General features: G+C 44.5%; 1 protein-coding gene across 2 annotated transcripts in view; it reads left to right on the top strand.

Annotated features, from left to right (window-relative positions):
• The window catches only part of rassf8b (Ras association domain family member 8b), a 30,780-nt gene extending 13,779 nt beyond the window's left edge, over positions 1-17,001 (top strand). Inside the window, exons 1-5 of one of the 2 annotated variants that reach the window (XM_007909026.2) lie at positions 2,858-2,986; positions 13,393-13,584; positions 14,122-15,008; positions 15,562-15,703; positions 16,521-17,001. In XM_007909026.2, coding sequence (XP_007907217.2) covers positions 13,479-13,584; positions 14,122-15,008; positions 15,562-15,703; positions 16,521-16,642 — 1,257 coding nt within the window. In that variant the 5' untranslated portion in view covers positions 2,858-2,986; positions 13,393-13,478 and the 3' untranslated portion in view covers positions 16,643-17,001. Of the gene's footprint in view, positions 1-2,857; positions 2,987-13,392; positions 13,585-14,121; positions 15,009-15,561; positions 15,704-16,520 lie in introns of those variants that run through there. The other variant, XM_007909024.2, reaches the window with a different exon arrangement.

Below are 17,001 nucleotides of genomic sequence, written 5' to 3'. Positions count from 1 at the left end.
TCTCCCTGCCTGAATATCAAAATGCCAATTTTGAGATGGTGGTGCACCATATCTAATAAAAAGCTGACAAGCGCATGACAATAGCACAGTCTGAGGATAATCCGAGTAGATGGTGTTACTGTTCAGCAGGTCCTTGTGTAGAAGGCTGATTTTAATGGTCTGCTTGTGTTAGGCTAATGGTATCACAAGAGAGTTTGCCGATTTTGCTAAATAAGATTTGTGTTCACTATTTATTGCCCTCCTGTTTGCAAGGGGATTATTTCAGCAATCTCTTAAACCAGATTAAGAAACCAGATGCCAATCAACAACCAGATTAGGTACCAAACCTCTCAAGTGGCTTATTTTTCTGCCGGCAGCGACCGTAATGAATGCAGTAGATAGGATTAGCTGCTGACTGACCTACTTCTGTAAACTACCTACAATGCAGACAATTCCTTACATGAAAAAATCCAATGGCCCTATGTCAATAATAATAATAATCCTTGCATTTGATATAGGGCCATATTACCCTATTGAGACGTCTCAAAGCGCTTCACAGAGTATACTGTAAAGTGAATTGACTGCATATTTTGTGGGTGAAACGCGGCAGCCAATTGCGCACAGCAGCGTCCCACAAACAGCCGGGGATTGAAGGACCAGGTTTTTTGTGGGGGATTATTACCCACGGAAAGTGATCGGCCAATCGATTAACAACCACGTACCTACTCACTGCTGGTAGACAGAAGCGTGTAGAGTAAGGAAACTTGCCTAAGGTTTCACCCTGCCCGAGAATCGAACCCGGGTCCTCTCGTTTGCAAGGTGAAGGCTCTAACCACTGAGCTACAGGACTCCTATATTTACATACAGACACAAAGGTTTCCCCATAATGAGAGGGTTTTGTGGAGACCAAACAATATTAATACTAACAAAGTTTCCTTTTGATAGTTTCAAAGTCGGGGTTTACAATTGGTTCCATTATTTTGTCAACATCTGACACGTTTGCCAATTGTGCATCTTGATCATTTGATTATGCTGATCACAAACACAGTAAATATTTATTTTAAGCCTTTAAGCCACGGTGCACAAATGGGACGAAGCGATATTTAGCTCCATTAACACGATATTGTCTTCCTCTAACAAACAGAGCAGCGAAAATAATCCAAAACAAAGGAATTTTCATTTGTCCCATAAACCAACTGAAATGTCAGAGTCATTAAACTGACATCTTTTCGGGTCAGGATCTGAAATAGAATAAGAACCGGGAACCAGCATAAATAAATAAATAAATAAATACATCCAGGTTAGTTCAACTCCCGATCAGCGCTAATTTGATTTAACACACGATTTGTTACACACTGAACTCCCGACCAACCAACCACCTTAGTCCAGTGTGACTTATTGTTAAGACACACAATCATATTCATTAATCACGACAATCTAAATAACAACAGCTTGCATTTACACATCGCCCCTCATGTGGGGCAGCGTCACGGATCATTTTTTTCTAAGGGATTATTAGCCCCGGAAAAGCGATCCGCCAATCGACTAACACTCATGTTCCTACTCACAGACCGCTAAACAGAGGTGTGTGGAGTAAGGAAACTTGCCTAAGGTTTCGCCCTGTCCTGGGAATCAAGCCGGGCGAGGGAGGGGGTGATGGTGTCACAGAACCAGGTGCGGGAGAGGACACGAGCTGCACGAGTTCTGGATGATCTGCAGTTTGTGGAGGGAAGAGTTGGGGAGGTCGACAAGCAGGGAGTTAGCATGTAAATTTCTCCCTCCTGATCTTTGTGACTAATAACACCAGCAGCTGTTGGTCGTGGGCCTTTACACAATTCACATGAACGTTCCACCACGAAAGACACCATTGCAGTAACCTCAGGAAGCTGTCTGCCGGCACACACACTGCAGCTGTAGTTGACGTGTTGGGCAATGGTCAAAGTTCGGCCGGCACTTCATTGCATCTCTAAAGCAAGACTCTGTTTCTCTGGCGGCAAGGATAGAGATATGGGAAACAAATGTGCTTACACAGTTGAATAAACAATCTGCCCTCACATTGTGTCAGAGCAGATGTTGACCTCTTTCACCCCCCACCCCACCCCCCTTCCCAGCCCACATATACACTTTTCCTTCCTGGATTTCCTTTTTCAACTTGGAACCAGGGCAGCCTTTAGACCTTTGTTGAACTGCTTTTATATTGGCTGCAGAATATGTGAGAGCAAATCAAGTCAATTCCTCCGAATTGCTCACCTTCCCCTCATGACCCAGGTGAGATCAGGCATTTGCCATTTGAAGAATCTTGAAAGAAACGTCACAATCTGTGTTACAGAGTTTAATGCACTGGTTTCCTGCAACACCATATTAATTATAATATTAATAATAATCCTTGCACTTGATACAGCGCCTTATCATGTCATCGAGACGTCTTAAAGCACTTCACACAATATACTGTAAAGTAAATTAACTGTATATTTTGTGGGTGAAACCCGGCAGCCAAATGCGCACAGCAGCGTCCCCACAAAGGTGGCCAAATTATTATTTATATTTTGGGAACGGATTCTACTCCCTGATAGCGATCCGCCAATCAACTAACAACCGGGTTCCTACTCACTGCTGGTAAACAGAGGCGCGTGGAGTATGGAAACCAGCCTAAGGTTTCGCCCTGCCCGGGAATTGGACCCGGGTCCTCCCGCTTGTGAAACGAGCATGCTAACCACTCCACTATGGGGCTCCACAGCAACAGAAGTAAAATTAGGACATAGAGGAAATTTTCCCTAAACTTTGGTAGAGAAATTACATTGTCTCTTTTTTAAGATTCCCTTGAAATCCACCAAGCTGCCGGGCTTTACTCTGTGGTACTTGGAGAATTGAGGCATGTGGTTCTCCCTAGCCCAGGGTTGTTTAGATCTGGAACCATTTACCTCTGAACTACTTCACTGAGCAGCATTGGGACCTATTCTCCACAACAGCATAGAGGAGTGCAACGAACACATGTATTGAAAAGAAGGTAAGAATTTGCTCGGCTTCAGAAGACTAAGGTCCATCCAATTTGCCTTCCACCTCCTGGCAGTCGCTTGACATGTCTAAAAGTTAGATGGTGTCTCCTAACAGAAATCTATCTTGAAAGAATCGATACTTTCTGCTTCCACCGTCTGTCTCCCTCGGGAGCCTCTTCCGTACGTTTACTACTCGCTCACAGAAATAAAAATATTCAAAATGTTTTTTTTTTAAAAAAGAGTTGCAGATGTAGCATTTAACCTTGTATTTGAAAACTTCAACTGGCTTAGATGAATTTGTATTTCCTGCTTTTGTCAGGCCTGGCCAGCGGTGACCCAGGGATTAACCATACAGAAGGTTTACGTTTAGCCTCTTAAAACCCAAGTGTGGTTTGTGTATGTTTGCATTTAAAATCTGCTCCATTTTGTGGATTGCACGTTCCAAAATACCAGCTTTGCGTTGCACCAGTTGAAAATTCCAGTGGTCTAAAGTCTAAACTCTACATTTCTTATTATTTTCTGGCATTTGTTTTTCCTATTTCTTTCTCCCTTCTCACACAGTTCTCTCTTTCTCTCAGCCCCGCCATCCAGATTTGAGCAGCAATGCAATACAATTCATATTTATATAATGCCTTTCACAAGGGGTAGATATCCCAAATCGCAGTGTTGGATGGGTACGTACATAGGAACACAGGAACAGGAGTTGGCCATTCAGCCCCTCGAGCCTGTTCTGCCATTCTATTAGATCATGTGAATTGACTGTGTATTTTGTGGGCGAAACCTGGCAGCCAATTGCACACAGCAGTGTCCCACAAACACTCGTGGATTGAGCGACCAAATTATTATTTTTTTAAGGGATTATTATTCCCGGAAAGCGGTAATGGTAACAGTGATAGACCGTTTAGCCTGTTGAGCCTGTTTCACCATTAATTCCCTGGGAACTCTCTATCTCATTTCCCTACCATATGTTTTAATTTCCTGACTTCCCAACCTTACTGTATCTCAAGGTTTTCTGATCCCCCGGGCTACAACATCACAATCATTTATTTGGTACAGGCTCTGCAGCAGAAACAGCAAATAAACCTTGCACGTATTTTTTTAAAATTATTTATTTTGAAGGGATTATTACCCCCGAAAAAGTGATCCGACAATCGACTAACAAGCGGGTTCCTACTTACTGCGAGGTAGAGGCGTGTGGAGTAAGGAAACTTGCACAAGGTTTCGCTCTGCCCAGGAATCGAACCCGGGTCCTTTCGCTTGCGAGTTGAGCGCTCTAACCACTGAGCTACAGGACTCCACAATAAAGGTTTGTTTACTGAATGGAATTTTGGCCATATTTTGCACATCAAATCCACCTTCTTTTGTGAAAGCAGCAATTGTTGCGCTGAGATTTTGGTCTGTTCCTAAAGTCACAATAATTTGCATTAAAAGGGGAATATAATGTTCGGGTTTGTACTTTCCACCTATTCCTGGTCCATACTGGGAGGCAATAAAATCAAACCAACTGTTTTAATTATTACTCCAAATTGATTGCTGCGTCTGTGCAGCGCAATAATCTATTAACTCGCTAGTTGCAATGTTGATGTGTTTCAGTTCTGTCATTTTCAGAGAACAAGGAGCACTTTTTTTCTTTTTTTTTCATATTTCATATTTTTGAAACCACTTAACAGCAAATCCTTTTAAATTAAAAGACTGGGAAAAGCAGCTTTGTAAAATACTACTTTGAATTCTGAACAGTGCAGCTAATTAGCCTGGTCCCTCGCTCTGATCAAGTGTACCTGTATCTTTGTCTTCGCTTCTGTATCTTTTCCCCTCTTTCCAAACAAACATTTGGCAAGATGTGATGGACAGAACATAATGACAGACTATCTCGAGAGAGAGGGAGAGAAAGAGCTGACACGCCTCAAAATAGAGTGAACTCTGTATAAAAAAACAGGAAACCTCTGTGTCACTTTGCCTTAGTTTCCTCAGCACACGTCCATCGGTTTTATCCTGCAGTTTAATGTTTCTCGTACTTTCTCGCCTGCTCCCAGAGGATCCTATGGGTTTGAGGCCTTTGTGTGTCATCCATACGTGGAGGTTTTCCTTCCAACCCCTGTTTGTGGGACGCTGCTGTGCGCAATTGGCTGCTGTGTTTCGCCCACAAAATATACAGTCAATTTACATTACAATATATTCTGTGAAGCGCTTTGAGATGTCTGAAAGACATAATAGGGCGCTGTATCAAATGCAAGGATTATTATTATTTTTGATTGTAATCAGAATATAAATCTGCTTCAGTTTCTAATTTGCATAGATTCCTTCCTTGTTTGAAAACCTAGTTATATATTAAACGTGGGGTGTCAGCTGTTAAAATGAAAGCTTAATTTGACAAGGCGAGGTAGCTGTAACATTTCAAGTGGCGCTTTAATTGCAGTTAGTGTCTGTGCGAGTGCAGTGTTAACATTCACTTTTGACGTGCAATATCTCGCTCCATTACTGAACCGAAATGAATCACGTTGTTCTGTAAGGAAACTGAGTGCCTTATCACAAAACTATTCCAAGGAGGATTGTGAGATTCCTTAATTGCCTCCTACGGAGAGCGACGCTTTTTAATTGAAGTCCCAAAGCTGTCTGTCACTGGCAGCCAAAAAGCCTGGGTTGGAAGTTAATGAAATTCTTGGAGTCTCTGTTCCAGTTATGCTTCATGTTTGGCAGCATTGAAATAATGAATAATCCCACACCAAGCTCCCAAAAGTGCAATCAAATACAGCTGATTCGGCAGATCTTGTCAAGCCGAAATCAGTAGTGAGGCCACCTGGAAGACAGGTGGGTTTAAAGAAGAACTTAACTGGCTTCTTACTTGTGATGGATCAGACTTGCCATCACTTCACCTCTTTGTCATGTTAGCAACAACGGCAACAACTTGCATTCATATAGCGCCCTTCACGCCAAACAGCTTCTCAGAGCGCTTAATATAATAATAATAATATTATAATCTAATAACAATCCTGGCATTTGATACAGCGCCTTATCACGTCTTCGAGACGTCTCAAAGCGCTTCACAGGATACACTGTAAAGTGTAGTGATTGTATATTCTGTGGGTGAAACAGCCAGTTGCACACAGCCACGTCCCAAAAACAGTCGTGGATTGAGTGGCCAAATTCCTCTTATTCTTTTGAAGGGATTATTAACCATGGAAAAGCGATCCGCCAATCGACTAACAACTGGGGTTCTGCTTACTGCTAAGTAAACAGAGGGGTGTGTGGTGTGTGGAGTAAGGAAACTTGCCTAAGGTTTTGCCCTGCCCTGGGAATCAAACCCGAGTCCTCTAACAAAAATGGACCCTCTTTTCAGAAAAGTGCCCTGGGTTTGTGGCGTAAATTTGCTGAGAAGGCTGAAGTGATAATCCCTTGAAAAAAACTGTTCACTCAATCCACGACTGTTTGTGGGACACTGCTGTGCACCATTGGCTGCCACGTTTGCCTACAAAGTATAGTGTCCATTCACCTTACAGTATATCCTGTGAAGCGCTTTTAGACGTCTCAAAGACATGACAAGCCACTATGTCAAATGCAAGGATTATTATTATTATCAGTGGCAGCATTTCACACTGAGTTTGGGGAGCTGCTGTTCAAGAAACTAAGCGAGTTTGAGTGCTCCCTGATGTGGCCTCTTGTAAGATCCTATAGTCCTGTCTCAGTGCAGTAAACCTTTCCATGTCAGGAAATCGGTTCCTCTGGAGATGAAAGCATATTGTTTCTGTCTCTTTCCCCCGTTTCCCAACTCTCGCCTCACAAAATAGTTCCATAGAAAGGAGGTTTCTTTCTCGTTTCCTGCATTTTGAGAAAATTGTTTTTTCTCCCCCTCTTGTCCTGGGACTTGGCTGCGAAAAAACAAGCTCTTGTTTTTGCATGGTTAAAATGTAAATCGGATCAGGTTTCATAAACCTGCTGATGTGAGTTCTTTGCTGCCTGTGCACTGTACAGCTCGGCCAGGGATAGCTGAAGAACGTGACACCTTGGACTACAGGACTCAGTGCGATGTTAATCCTGTAACCTGGACTGTGTGTGCTTTGTTAAGTGATTTACGTGCCTGAAAGGTTGGATCAACCTTTGCTTTAAATGTGCATGTGGGAGAGAGAGAGAGAGAGAGAGAGGAGAGGCGGGAGGGAGGAAGGAAGAAAGAAAAGGGAGGAAGGGAGTGAGAGTGAGAGAAGGGAGAGAGTCAGAGATGGGAGGGAGAAAATCTGACAGTTAATCTGGTTCATGGACTAGACTTGTGTAAGCTGCCGGGCAGGGTTGCTGTTTTTATTGAGTGGACAGAGAAATTCTAATGTTGAGTTAGTCACAGTTCAGCGCAGAGGAGCATGAGGGACTGCTCACCCCCAGGGATACAGAAATCCAGCCTTAGCAGCAGCCGGGATAACACCAAACCTCCAGACACCGGAATGTTTAACTGCAGAGCACTCAATTACCCCTGGCTCTCCTCTGCCATTGCTGACACTCAACTGGAGCTGTGGCTGATGTTACAATTATTAATAGTATTAATAATAATCCCTGCATTTGATATAGCATCGAGACGTCTCAAAGCGCTTCACAGAATATACTGTAAAGTGAATTGACTGTGTATTTTGTGGGCGAAACGCGGCAGCCAATTGTGCACAGCAGCGTCCCACAAACAGCCGTGGATTATGTGACCAAATTATTATTGGTTTTTTTTTGGAAGGGATTATTACTCCCAGAAAAGCGATCCGCCAATCGACTAGCAACTGGGTTCCTACTCACTGCGGGTAAACAGAGGCGTGTGGGAGTAAGGAAACTTGCCCAACATTTCGCCCCGACCGGGAATTGAACTCAGGACCTCTCGCTTGCGAGGCGAGTGTTCAAACCACTGAGGTACAGGACTGCACTTATTATTCCCTTTAGATATAGGGAACTGGTATTGTCCAGCACTCTGACTGATGTGCACATGCCACTGTCATAGATGGTGTGGATTTTCTGAAATTAAAGCTCTTTTGTGTTTTTTCTCCGATTGAAATCCAGATAGGTCAGAGATTTTTTTTTTAAAATGTGGCCATATCAGCCCCAACTCTTTTTTTCTGTTGGCTGGATGTGATTTGTCTTGTCAACGGTAAGGATCTATTGTTGTTTTTGTTGAAACAAAAGTGCATTTGGACATATCCAGGGTTAATTTATTGCACTGAAAGTAAATTTGGCAAAACATAAGGGGAGGGTGGGAGAGAGAGAGAGGGAATTAGGTCATAGCTTTTAAGAAACTTTAGACTTTTGAGTATCCCCTATCGTGTCTGAGATGTAGGGTGTAGGCTCAAAAATTGGACATGTATTAGTAACAATTTTCCACTCTCTCTTGCCAATGATTTTTTCCACTCTCTGTTGCCAATAATTGTGTGATGACAAGCTATGGTGTTAGGTTTTAACAATAATCCTTGCATTTCATATAGCATCTTATCATGCATGCCCTTAAGACGTCTCAAAGCGCTTCACAGAATAAACTGTAATGTGAATTGACTGTATATTTTGTGGGCAAAACGCGGCAGCCAATTGCGCACAGCAGCGTCCCACAAACAGTCGTGGATTGAAGTGACCAATTTATTATTATTATGAAGATGTATTGTGTAGATGATTGTGTCTTAGCTGGAAGTTTCTTTGTTCTCAATGTTGTGTAATGGTCAAGGGTGTCAAGGGATATGGGGCAAAGACTGGTAATTGGAGTCGAGGGACAGATCAGCCATGATCTAGTAGAATGGCAGGACAGGCTCAAGGGGCTGACTGGCCCACTCCCACACTGCTGAGTGACACATACACTGCAAACCAATATATTTTAATAACATTTACATTAATAATTTGGTCACTCAATCTGATTATGGGAAGCTACTGTGCACATTTGGCTGCTGTGCGTATTTGGCTGCTGTGTTTCTCCCATAAACAACAACAACAACAAGATTCCATTTATAGAGCGCCTTTCACGTCAGGAGGACGTCCCAAGGCGCTGCACAGTTGGGTCATGACCCGAGCAGGGGGGAAATGGTCAGGGTGAGGGGAGGGAAGGGAGGGAGAGAGGAGGGGGGAAATGGTCAGGGTGAGGGGAGGGAAGGGAGGGAGCGAGGAGGAGGAAGAGAGTCGAGAGGGGAGCTGAAGGCACGGTCAAAGAGAAAGGTTTTGAGACCGGCCTTGAAGGAGGAAAGGGAGGAAGCAAGGCGAAGGCACTGGGGGATGGAGTTCCAGAGCCTCGGGGCTGAGAGGCTGAAGGCCCGACCACCGATGGTAGGGCGGTTGGGGCGGGGGACGTGGAGCAGACCGGAGCCAGAGGAACGGAGGGTACGGGCAGGTAGGTAGGGGGATAGTAGGTTGGAGAGGTAGGAGGGAGCAAGGCCGTGAATGGCCTTGTAGGTGAGGATGAGGATCTTGAAATCAATCCTCTGGGGGATGGGGAGCCAGTGGAGGCGAGCGAGGGTGGGTGTGATGTGGTCCCGAAGCCTGGTGCGGGACAGTACACGAGCTGCAGAGTTCTGAATGACCTGCAGCTTGTGGAGGGAGGTGGCGGGAAGGCCGGCGAGGAGAGAGTTCCCATAGTCCAGCCTTGAGGTGACAAAGGCGTGAACCAGGGTTTCAGCAGCGTGAGGGGTGAGGTAGTGCCGTAGTCTGGCGATGTTCCGGAGGTGATGGAAGGCGGTGCCAGTTGTGGTGCGGATGTGAGGGAGAAAGGACAGCTCAGGGTCGAACAAAACGCCGAGGTTCCTGACTGGCTTTGAGAGGTGGAGAGTGCAGCCTTGGATGCTGATGGTGTCAGCGCCTGAGGTGCGGAGGCGCTGACGTGAGCCAATCAGGAGGGCCTCGGTTTTTCGCACGTTGAGCTGAAGAAAGTTGTCTCTCGTCCAGGACTCGATGTCGGACAGGCAGGCTGTCAGGACATCGGTGGTCGTGGAGTTGAGAGTAGAGGAGGAAAGGTAGAGTTGGGTGTCATCCGCATACATGTGGAAGTTAACCCCATGTTTGCGGATGATGTCACCAAGGGGGAGCATATAGAGGGTGAAGAGGAGGGGACCGAGGACAGAGCCCTGAGGGACACCACATGAGACAGTACGGGGGGTGGAGGAGAAGCCATTCGTTGAGACGAAGTGAAGACGGTGGGAAAGGTAAGAGCTAAACCATTCAAGGACAGTGCCTTGAAGGTTGAGGTGGGAGGACAAGCGGTGGAGTAGGATAGCGTGGTCGACCGTATCGAATGCTGCCGATAGGTCGAGGAGGACGAGGAGACAGAGGGAGCCCTGGTCACAGATGGTCAGGATATCATTGGTGACCTTGACCAGGGCAGTTTCTGTGCTATGAGCAGCACGGAAACCTGACTGAAGGGGTTCAAAAAGAGAATGGGTGGAGAGGAAAGAGCGCAGTTGGGAGGCGACAACTCTTTCCAAGACCTTGGAGAGAAAGGGGAGGTTGGAGATGGGCCGGTAGCTTGATAGCTGCGACGCATCAAGGGAGGGTTTTTTCAGGGTGGGCGTGATGATGGCAGTTTTTAATGGAATGGGGACAGAGCCAGAGGAGAGGGACAGGTTTATGATGTCAGTGATGTGTGGGGCAAGAAAATGGAGCTGGGAGATAAGGAGTGGAGTGGGGATGGGGTCAAGGGAGCAGGTGGTTGGTTTTAGGGATAGGATGAGTTCAGTGACAGAGGGTGGGGAAACGGGTACGAAGGTGTGTAGGGGAGGATGGGTAGGAGTCGGAGTGTGGGAGGGAAGGGGTGGGTGGTGGGTGGAAGTTGGAGGGGAAGTGACCGCGGAGCGGATTCCCTTGATCTTGGATTCAAGGAAATCCAGCATCTCCTCGCAGTGAAGGTTGGAGGAGATGACCTGCGCGGGGTGGCGGGGGGGACGGAGGAGTCGGGATGTGGTGGGAAACAGTAGCCTGGGGTTGTTCTTCGCCTCCAGGATTATCCTGGAGTAGAAGGACGACTTGGCCGAGGCTAGAGTATAAAATATACAGTCACTACACTTTACAGTATATTCTGTGAAGCACTTTGAGCCGATCGAAGACGTGATAAGGCTCTATATGAATTGCAAGGATTATTATTATTATTATTGAGGGCGTTGGTTTAGTCAGCGAGAATGTTTGCTTTGTCCAGTTCGCCTGCTGACCCAGGAATTTCAGAGAGGGAGTTGGCTTTGCTTTTAATAAGATAGCAGCTTCACCCCCGTTTGTTAATGCTATGCCTGAAGAATTCATTCCCAGTTGTTTGTTCGGTGATGTGCTCCCTGGGAGGAAAGAATATGAGCCTTCTTGATGGACGGCAGCTGTTATTGGGTTGCTGGTGACAGTTAAAATTAGCTTGATGTTTGTGTTAAATCCTGCTGACTAGTGAGTGTCCCTTTGCCTTGCGGGTTGCCAGTGATACAGTATTTTATTTTGAATATTTTTGAGTTCTTCTCCTTGCGTTCGTTCCACTGAATAACAATAATAATAATAGTCATCCTTCCATTTAATACAGCACCTTATCACTTCATTGAGACATCTCAAAGCACTTCACAGAAAATACTGTCAAGTGAATTGACTATGTTTTGTGGGGGAAAGGCAGCAGCCAATTGCACACAGCAGCGTCCCACAAACAGTCGTGGATTGAATAACCAAATTATTGTTATGTTTTTGAAGGGATTGTTACTCCCGGAAAGCAATCTACCGATCGACTAACAACCGGGTTCCTACTTACTGCTGGTAAACAGAGGCGTGTGAAATAAGGAAACTTGCCTAAAGTTTCGTCGTATCCGGGAATTGAAACTGGGTCCTCTCGTTTGCGAGGCGAGGGCTCTAACCACTGAGCTACAATGAAATTGTAAACGCATTTCGCTCTGTGGTACAATTCAAATTGTAACTCATTTTAGCAAATTGCAATCATTCGCTTGTAACTATTCTATTCAGTGTCGTAAATTCATGTTAAAATACTGGGTTTGTAAAGCACTTGTCCTGTACTGTATCCCACCAGTGACGCCCCATTCCCTACTCCTGAATGTTCAATGGTGAAGTATTTCCCCGGTGGTGACTCATGCTGACACAATGTTCTATAGGTACCAGAAACTCTCACCCAAGGCAACTCACCCAAGTCGCTAATCTTCATGTCTGAGCCTAGACCGTGCTTTGTGACAGGCCGTTTGACCTTGGAAGGCTTTTTCCAAGCTAAGCCGAGCTAAACCAGTCAACATAGCTCAGTGATTAGAGCGAAAGGACCCGGGTTCAATTCCTGGTCAGGGCAAAACCTTAAGCAAGTTTCCTTACTCCACGCGCCTCTGTTTACCAGCAGTAAGTAGGAACCCGGTTGTTAGTCGTTTGGACGATTGCTTTTCCCAGGGGCAATAATCAAAAAAATTAATAAATGGTCACTTCAACCCACGACTGCTTGTGGGACGCTGCTGTGCGCAATTGGCTGCCGCGTTTCACCCACAAAATACAGTCAATTCAGTTTTACAGTATATTTTTTAAAGCGCTTTGAGATGTGTTGAAGACGTGTTAAGGCGCTGTATCCAAGGTAAGGATTACTATTAAGACCAATTATAATAATTAATAATTTATTAAGCAGAAGTGAGAAGGAACACTTCTTAATGATTTAGCAAATTGGAATCGTTCACTCGTAACGATTACATTCAAAGTCATAAATTAATGTTAAATGTTAACATTAATTTATGACATTGAATATAATATTTATATGTAATTTGTGACATTGAATATAACATTAATTTATGATATTGAATAGAATAGTTACAGGTGAACGACTGCAATTTGCTAAAATGAGTTAGAATTGAATCGTACCACAGAGAGAAATGAGTTTAAAATTTCATTCAGTGTAACAGAAAATAACGTTCTCTGGGACTCTGCCCTTCATGATGGATGTTATATGAATGCAAGTTGTTGTTGATGGTATTTTTTATTCCGAAGCCCCCAAGCAACATTCAAAATGGACCCTTCTCCATAAAGCACATCTAACGTGTTTAAGGCAGGCTGCTTTTGAAGCAATACTAGGTAGGGACTGACTGGTTTGCTTGTTTTCCTTGCTGATTCCCAGTCTAGTCTCCACCTGCTTTCCCGTAGAAGAGACTCTTTTTAGAGAGGCAAGCTCTCAGTAAATTAACCTTCACTTCTAGGGCAATCTAAAAATCACAGTGAACTCCTGGCAACCTCATCTCGAAGATAATGAAAGATGACTGTCTTAATGGCTGTAATAATTTGGTCTCTCAATCCACGACTGTTTGTGGTACGCTATTGTGTGCAATTGGCTGCCGCGTTTTGCCCGCACTTTACAGTATATTCTGTGAAGCTCTTTGAGACGTCTCAAAGACGTGATCAGGCGGTATATCAAATTCAAGGATTATTATTATTAAAATTGTGAGTTTGTGATGTTTTTTGATATCATTTGTGACATTTACAGACTAAATGCCTGGTACATCTCCTCTCCCCTGGCCTGTGAGGATGACATGACAAGCTGATGAGGTGTGGGACTGTTTCTCATGGTGTATGATGGAGCTGAAAGTATGGGTAGATGGAGCCCAGCGGATTGTTTGTGGGGTGACAGAAGCTACAACATGTCAGGAGGTTGTCATTGCTCTTGCTCAAGCCATAGGTAAGATACTATTTGTTTGTGCTGGCATCAAGGCACATGTGTTGCTGAGCTTGCGACCTGCCACGTGTATTTTACAAAGTCAACAAATATTATTTGTTATCCTGAACATTTTGCTAATTAAATAATAAAATAATAATCCTTGCATTTGATATAGCGCCTCATCACGGCTTTGAGACGTCCCACAGCGCTTCACGAGATATACTGTAAAGTGGAGTGACTGTAATATTTTGTGGAGGAACAGTCGTGATTTGAGTGAACAAATTATTATTTTTTACCCCCGGAAAAGCGATCCACCAATTGACTAACAACCTCAATCCACAGCTGTGTGGGGGACACTGCCGTGCGCAATTGGCTGCCACATTTCATCCACAAAATACACAGTCACTACACCTTACAGTATATTCCGTGAAGCTCCTTGAGATGCAGATGTGATAAGGCGCTGTATCAAATGCAACTATTATTATTACTATTATTATAAAGCTGAGAATTAGCTGTATTCACTACTTTTAATGTTTTCCCCTTTTTTTCTTTTCTCAGGACGGACTGGCCGCTATACCCTGGTGGAGAAGTGGCGGGAAACAGAGCGACATCTCGCACCTAATGAGAATCCTTTAGCTGCCTTGAATAAATGGGGACAATATGCCTGCGATGTGCAGTTAATCCTACATCGCACCGGACCCTCTCTCAGTGAGCGTCCCAACTCAGACAGTATCGCCCGCGTGCCTGAGAGAACTTTATACAGACAGAGCCTCCCACCCCTGGCTAAACTAAGGCCCCCCAACGACAGATCTTTACGAAGGAAAGAACCCAAGAGGAAATCATTGACCTTTACAGCTGGACCCAAAGGCTTGATAGACATCTTCGGCAAGGGTAAGGAATCGGAGATCAAGCACAGAGTCCAGAACTCCCAAAACACAGTCGAGGAATTCAGGAAGTTGGTTCACTTACAGAAGGACAGACTTCAGTCACTCGAAAGCCAACTGGAGTCCAATAAAAGCGAGACCAAATATTGGGAGGGCAGGACCCGCTTGAATGTGGAGGATGATGTGGTGAGATTGGAGCAAGTGATCAAGAAAAACAGGGTCGAGATCCAGGAGGAAGAGTTCTGGGATAACGAGCGGCAAATCGAAGAGGAGAACGAGAAGCAGTTGAAGGACCAGCTGGAGGAGGTGGTGGAGAGGACTCGGGAATGTGAGGATAAGCTGAAGGAATACTCGGCTAAAATCCAGAGGATCCAGAACGGCATTGAATCCGAGAAGCTTCGGCAAGAGCTACAGGAATCTCAGCTCAATGAGGAAGAGGTGAAAGGGAACATTGTTAAAATCAAGGGAGAGATTGAGATCAATTGTCAACACACGACACGTCTGGAGAATAGCCTTAAGGCTGTAGAGAGGACGTTGGGACAAGTCAATAAGAAGTTCCAGGTAATATAATTGATAGTTTTTGTACTTTATTTATTAGGTTTTTGAGGAAATTTATTATTTAATCTCTCAAGAAAGAAAACATAATAATTTGGCCACTCAATCCACGACTGTTTGTTGGGCATTGCTGTGCGCAATTGGGTGCCGCGTTTCGCCCACAACTATGCGCAGTCACTACAGTATATTCTGTGAAGCGCTTTGAGACGCCTAGAAGACGTGATAAGGGGCTGCATCAAATGCAAGGATTATTATTATTTTAGGTTGTTGGTTGATTGACAGATCATTTTCCAGAGGTAATAATCTCCCACACCCCCAAAAATCATAACAACACTAATTTGGTCACTCAATCCACTGCTGTTTTACACCTCTTCTCTCCCTCGCTCCTTCCTGTATGAATTCAGAGGAGAGGATGGTCCATAGGAGTTCCTTATTTGGAAATGTAAGAAGCCCAAACTGAGTGGGAACCTGCTCCCTATAGTTGTAATGTATTTTTCTTTTCTTTTGTAAAAAAAATTCTCTGCCCATTTCACCCGCTGTAAATTATTGTTCCAAACAGGAGAAAGAAATGGAACTGGAGCTGCTCACAAAGGAACTGAGGCAAGTTAATCTGCAGCAATTCATCCAACAGACGGGAACAAAAGTCACAGTGCTGCCTGCTGAACCTATGGATGAAGAACATTCGCAGCAACACAAGAAAGGTGATCATTCCACACACGTTCTTCTCTATCTTGGACATCGTATATGTCTTGTATCTTATACAATATATAGTTTGTATTCTATGCAATAGATGGTTTGGGACACGACATGTCAAGCCACTGCCAGGAGGGTGGAAGGTGAACTGGATGGACCTTGGTCTTCTTTCACCAGCAAATCCTTATACATCTTACATCTTATATCTGCTGTACACAGTTGGCTGCCGCGTTTCGCCCACAAAATGCGCAGTCACTCCACTTTGCAGCATTTCCTGTGAAGCGCTTTGGGACGTCTCAACCACGTGATAAGGCGCTACATCAAATGCAAGGATTATTATTATAAAGGATCAGAACTCTATGGCGCTTTATCCAGCAAGAGTAATGCATTATTATAATAATAATAATAATCCTTGCATTTGATATAACGCCTTCTCACGTCTTCGAGACGTCTCAAAGCGCTTCACAGAATACACTGTGTGTTTTTGTGGGCGAAACGCGGCAGCCCAATCGCGCACATCCCATTTGGTGCGTTTGAATCTGCAAAGTGGCCTAACCTTGCGCTTGGCACTTGCGTGTAGATGTGATTCCTTGCCCAGCAGAGGCAATCTCGTCCGTAAATCAAAATTGTAAGATTTAAATTAATAATGTTCCTCGTGCGTAAACCTTGTGAAAAAAAATGTGTGCTGTAGTACCCAATGTTTTCCACCGGAGGATGCTGAAACTTAACTTGCTCAGTTGGAGCTTTTTATAATACGCTTTACAGAAACCTAACCTTGCGTTTACGTATTTAATGTAATCTCTCTCTCTCGCTCTCTCTCTCCAGAGCCACCTATCCTGACGGGCTCGTTGAGACGTCCTAACTCATCACGACAACTGCCCAGTAATCTGCGGATTCTTCAGAACCCCCTCACGTCAGGGTTTAACCCAGAGGGTATCTATGTATGACCACATACCTCTATTTGCAAGAAGCCGTCTATCTGAACGGCGTCATTATACTCTACTTCCAGCTGTCTTCATCACCGCAAAAGAATCTATTAGCGACAGTACCAGCCCCGGCTTTATCTTTGTTGATTACCTGCTATCTGCAGTGCTGATCCATGCTATTGAGCCATCGAACTGCCAATTCACTGCCGCTGGAGAACAGATCAGCCATAAGCCAAACCATTATTGACTGGGCAAAACAGCGGCATGAAGGCTTCTCAAACCTTCTCCACTCATCACCGTCAGCCACGAACTGTCACTGAAGTAATTTGCGAATGTAGATGCCAATAAAGATGAATACTGCGTATTCAGTTTATATCCAA

The sequence above is a fragment of the Callorhinchus milii genome, unplaced genomic scaffold, assembly GCF_018977255.1.
Source record: "Callorhinchus milii isolate IMCB2004 unplaced genomic scaffold, IMCB_Cmil_1.0 Scaffold5, whole genome shotgun sequence".
NCBI classification, from domain to species: Eukaryota; Metazoa; Chordata; class Chondrichthyes; order Chimaeriformes; family Callorhinchidae; genus Callorhinchus; species Callorhinchus milii.
This window is presented reverse-complemented; position numbering and strand designations above follow the sequence as displayed.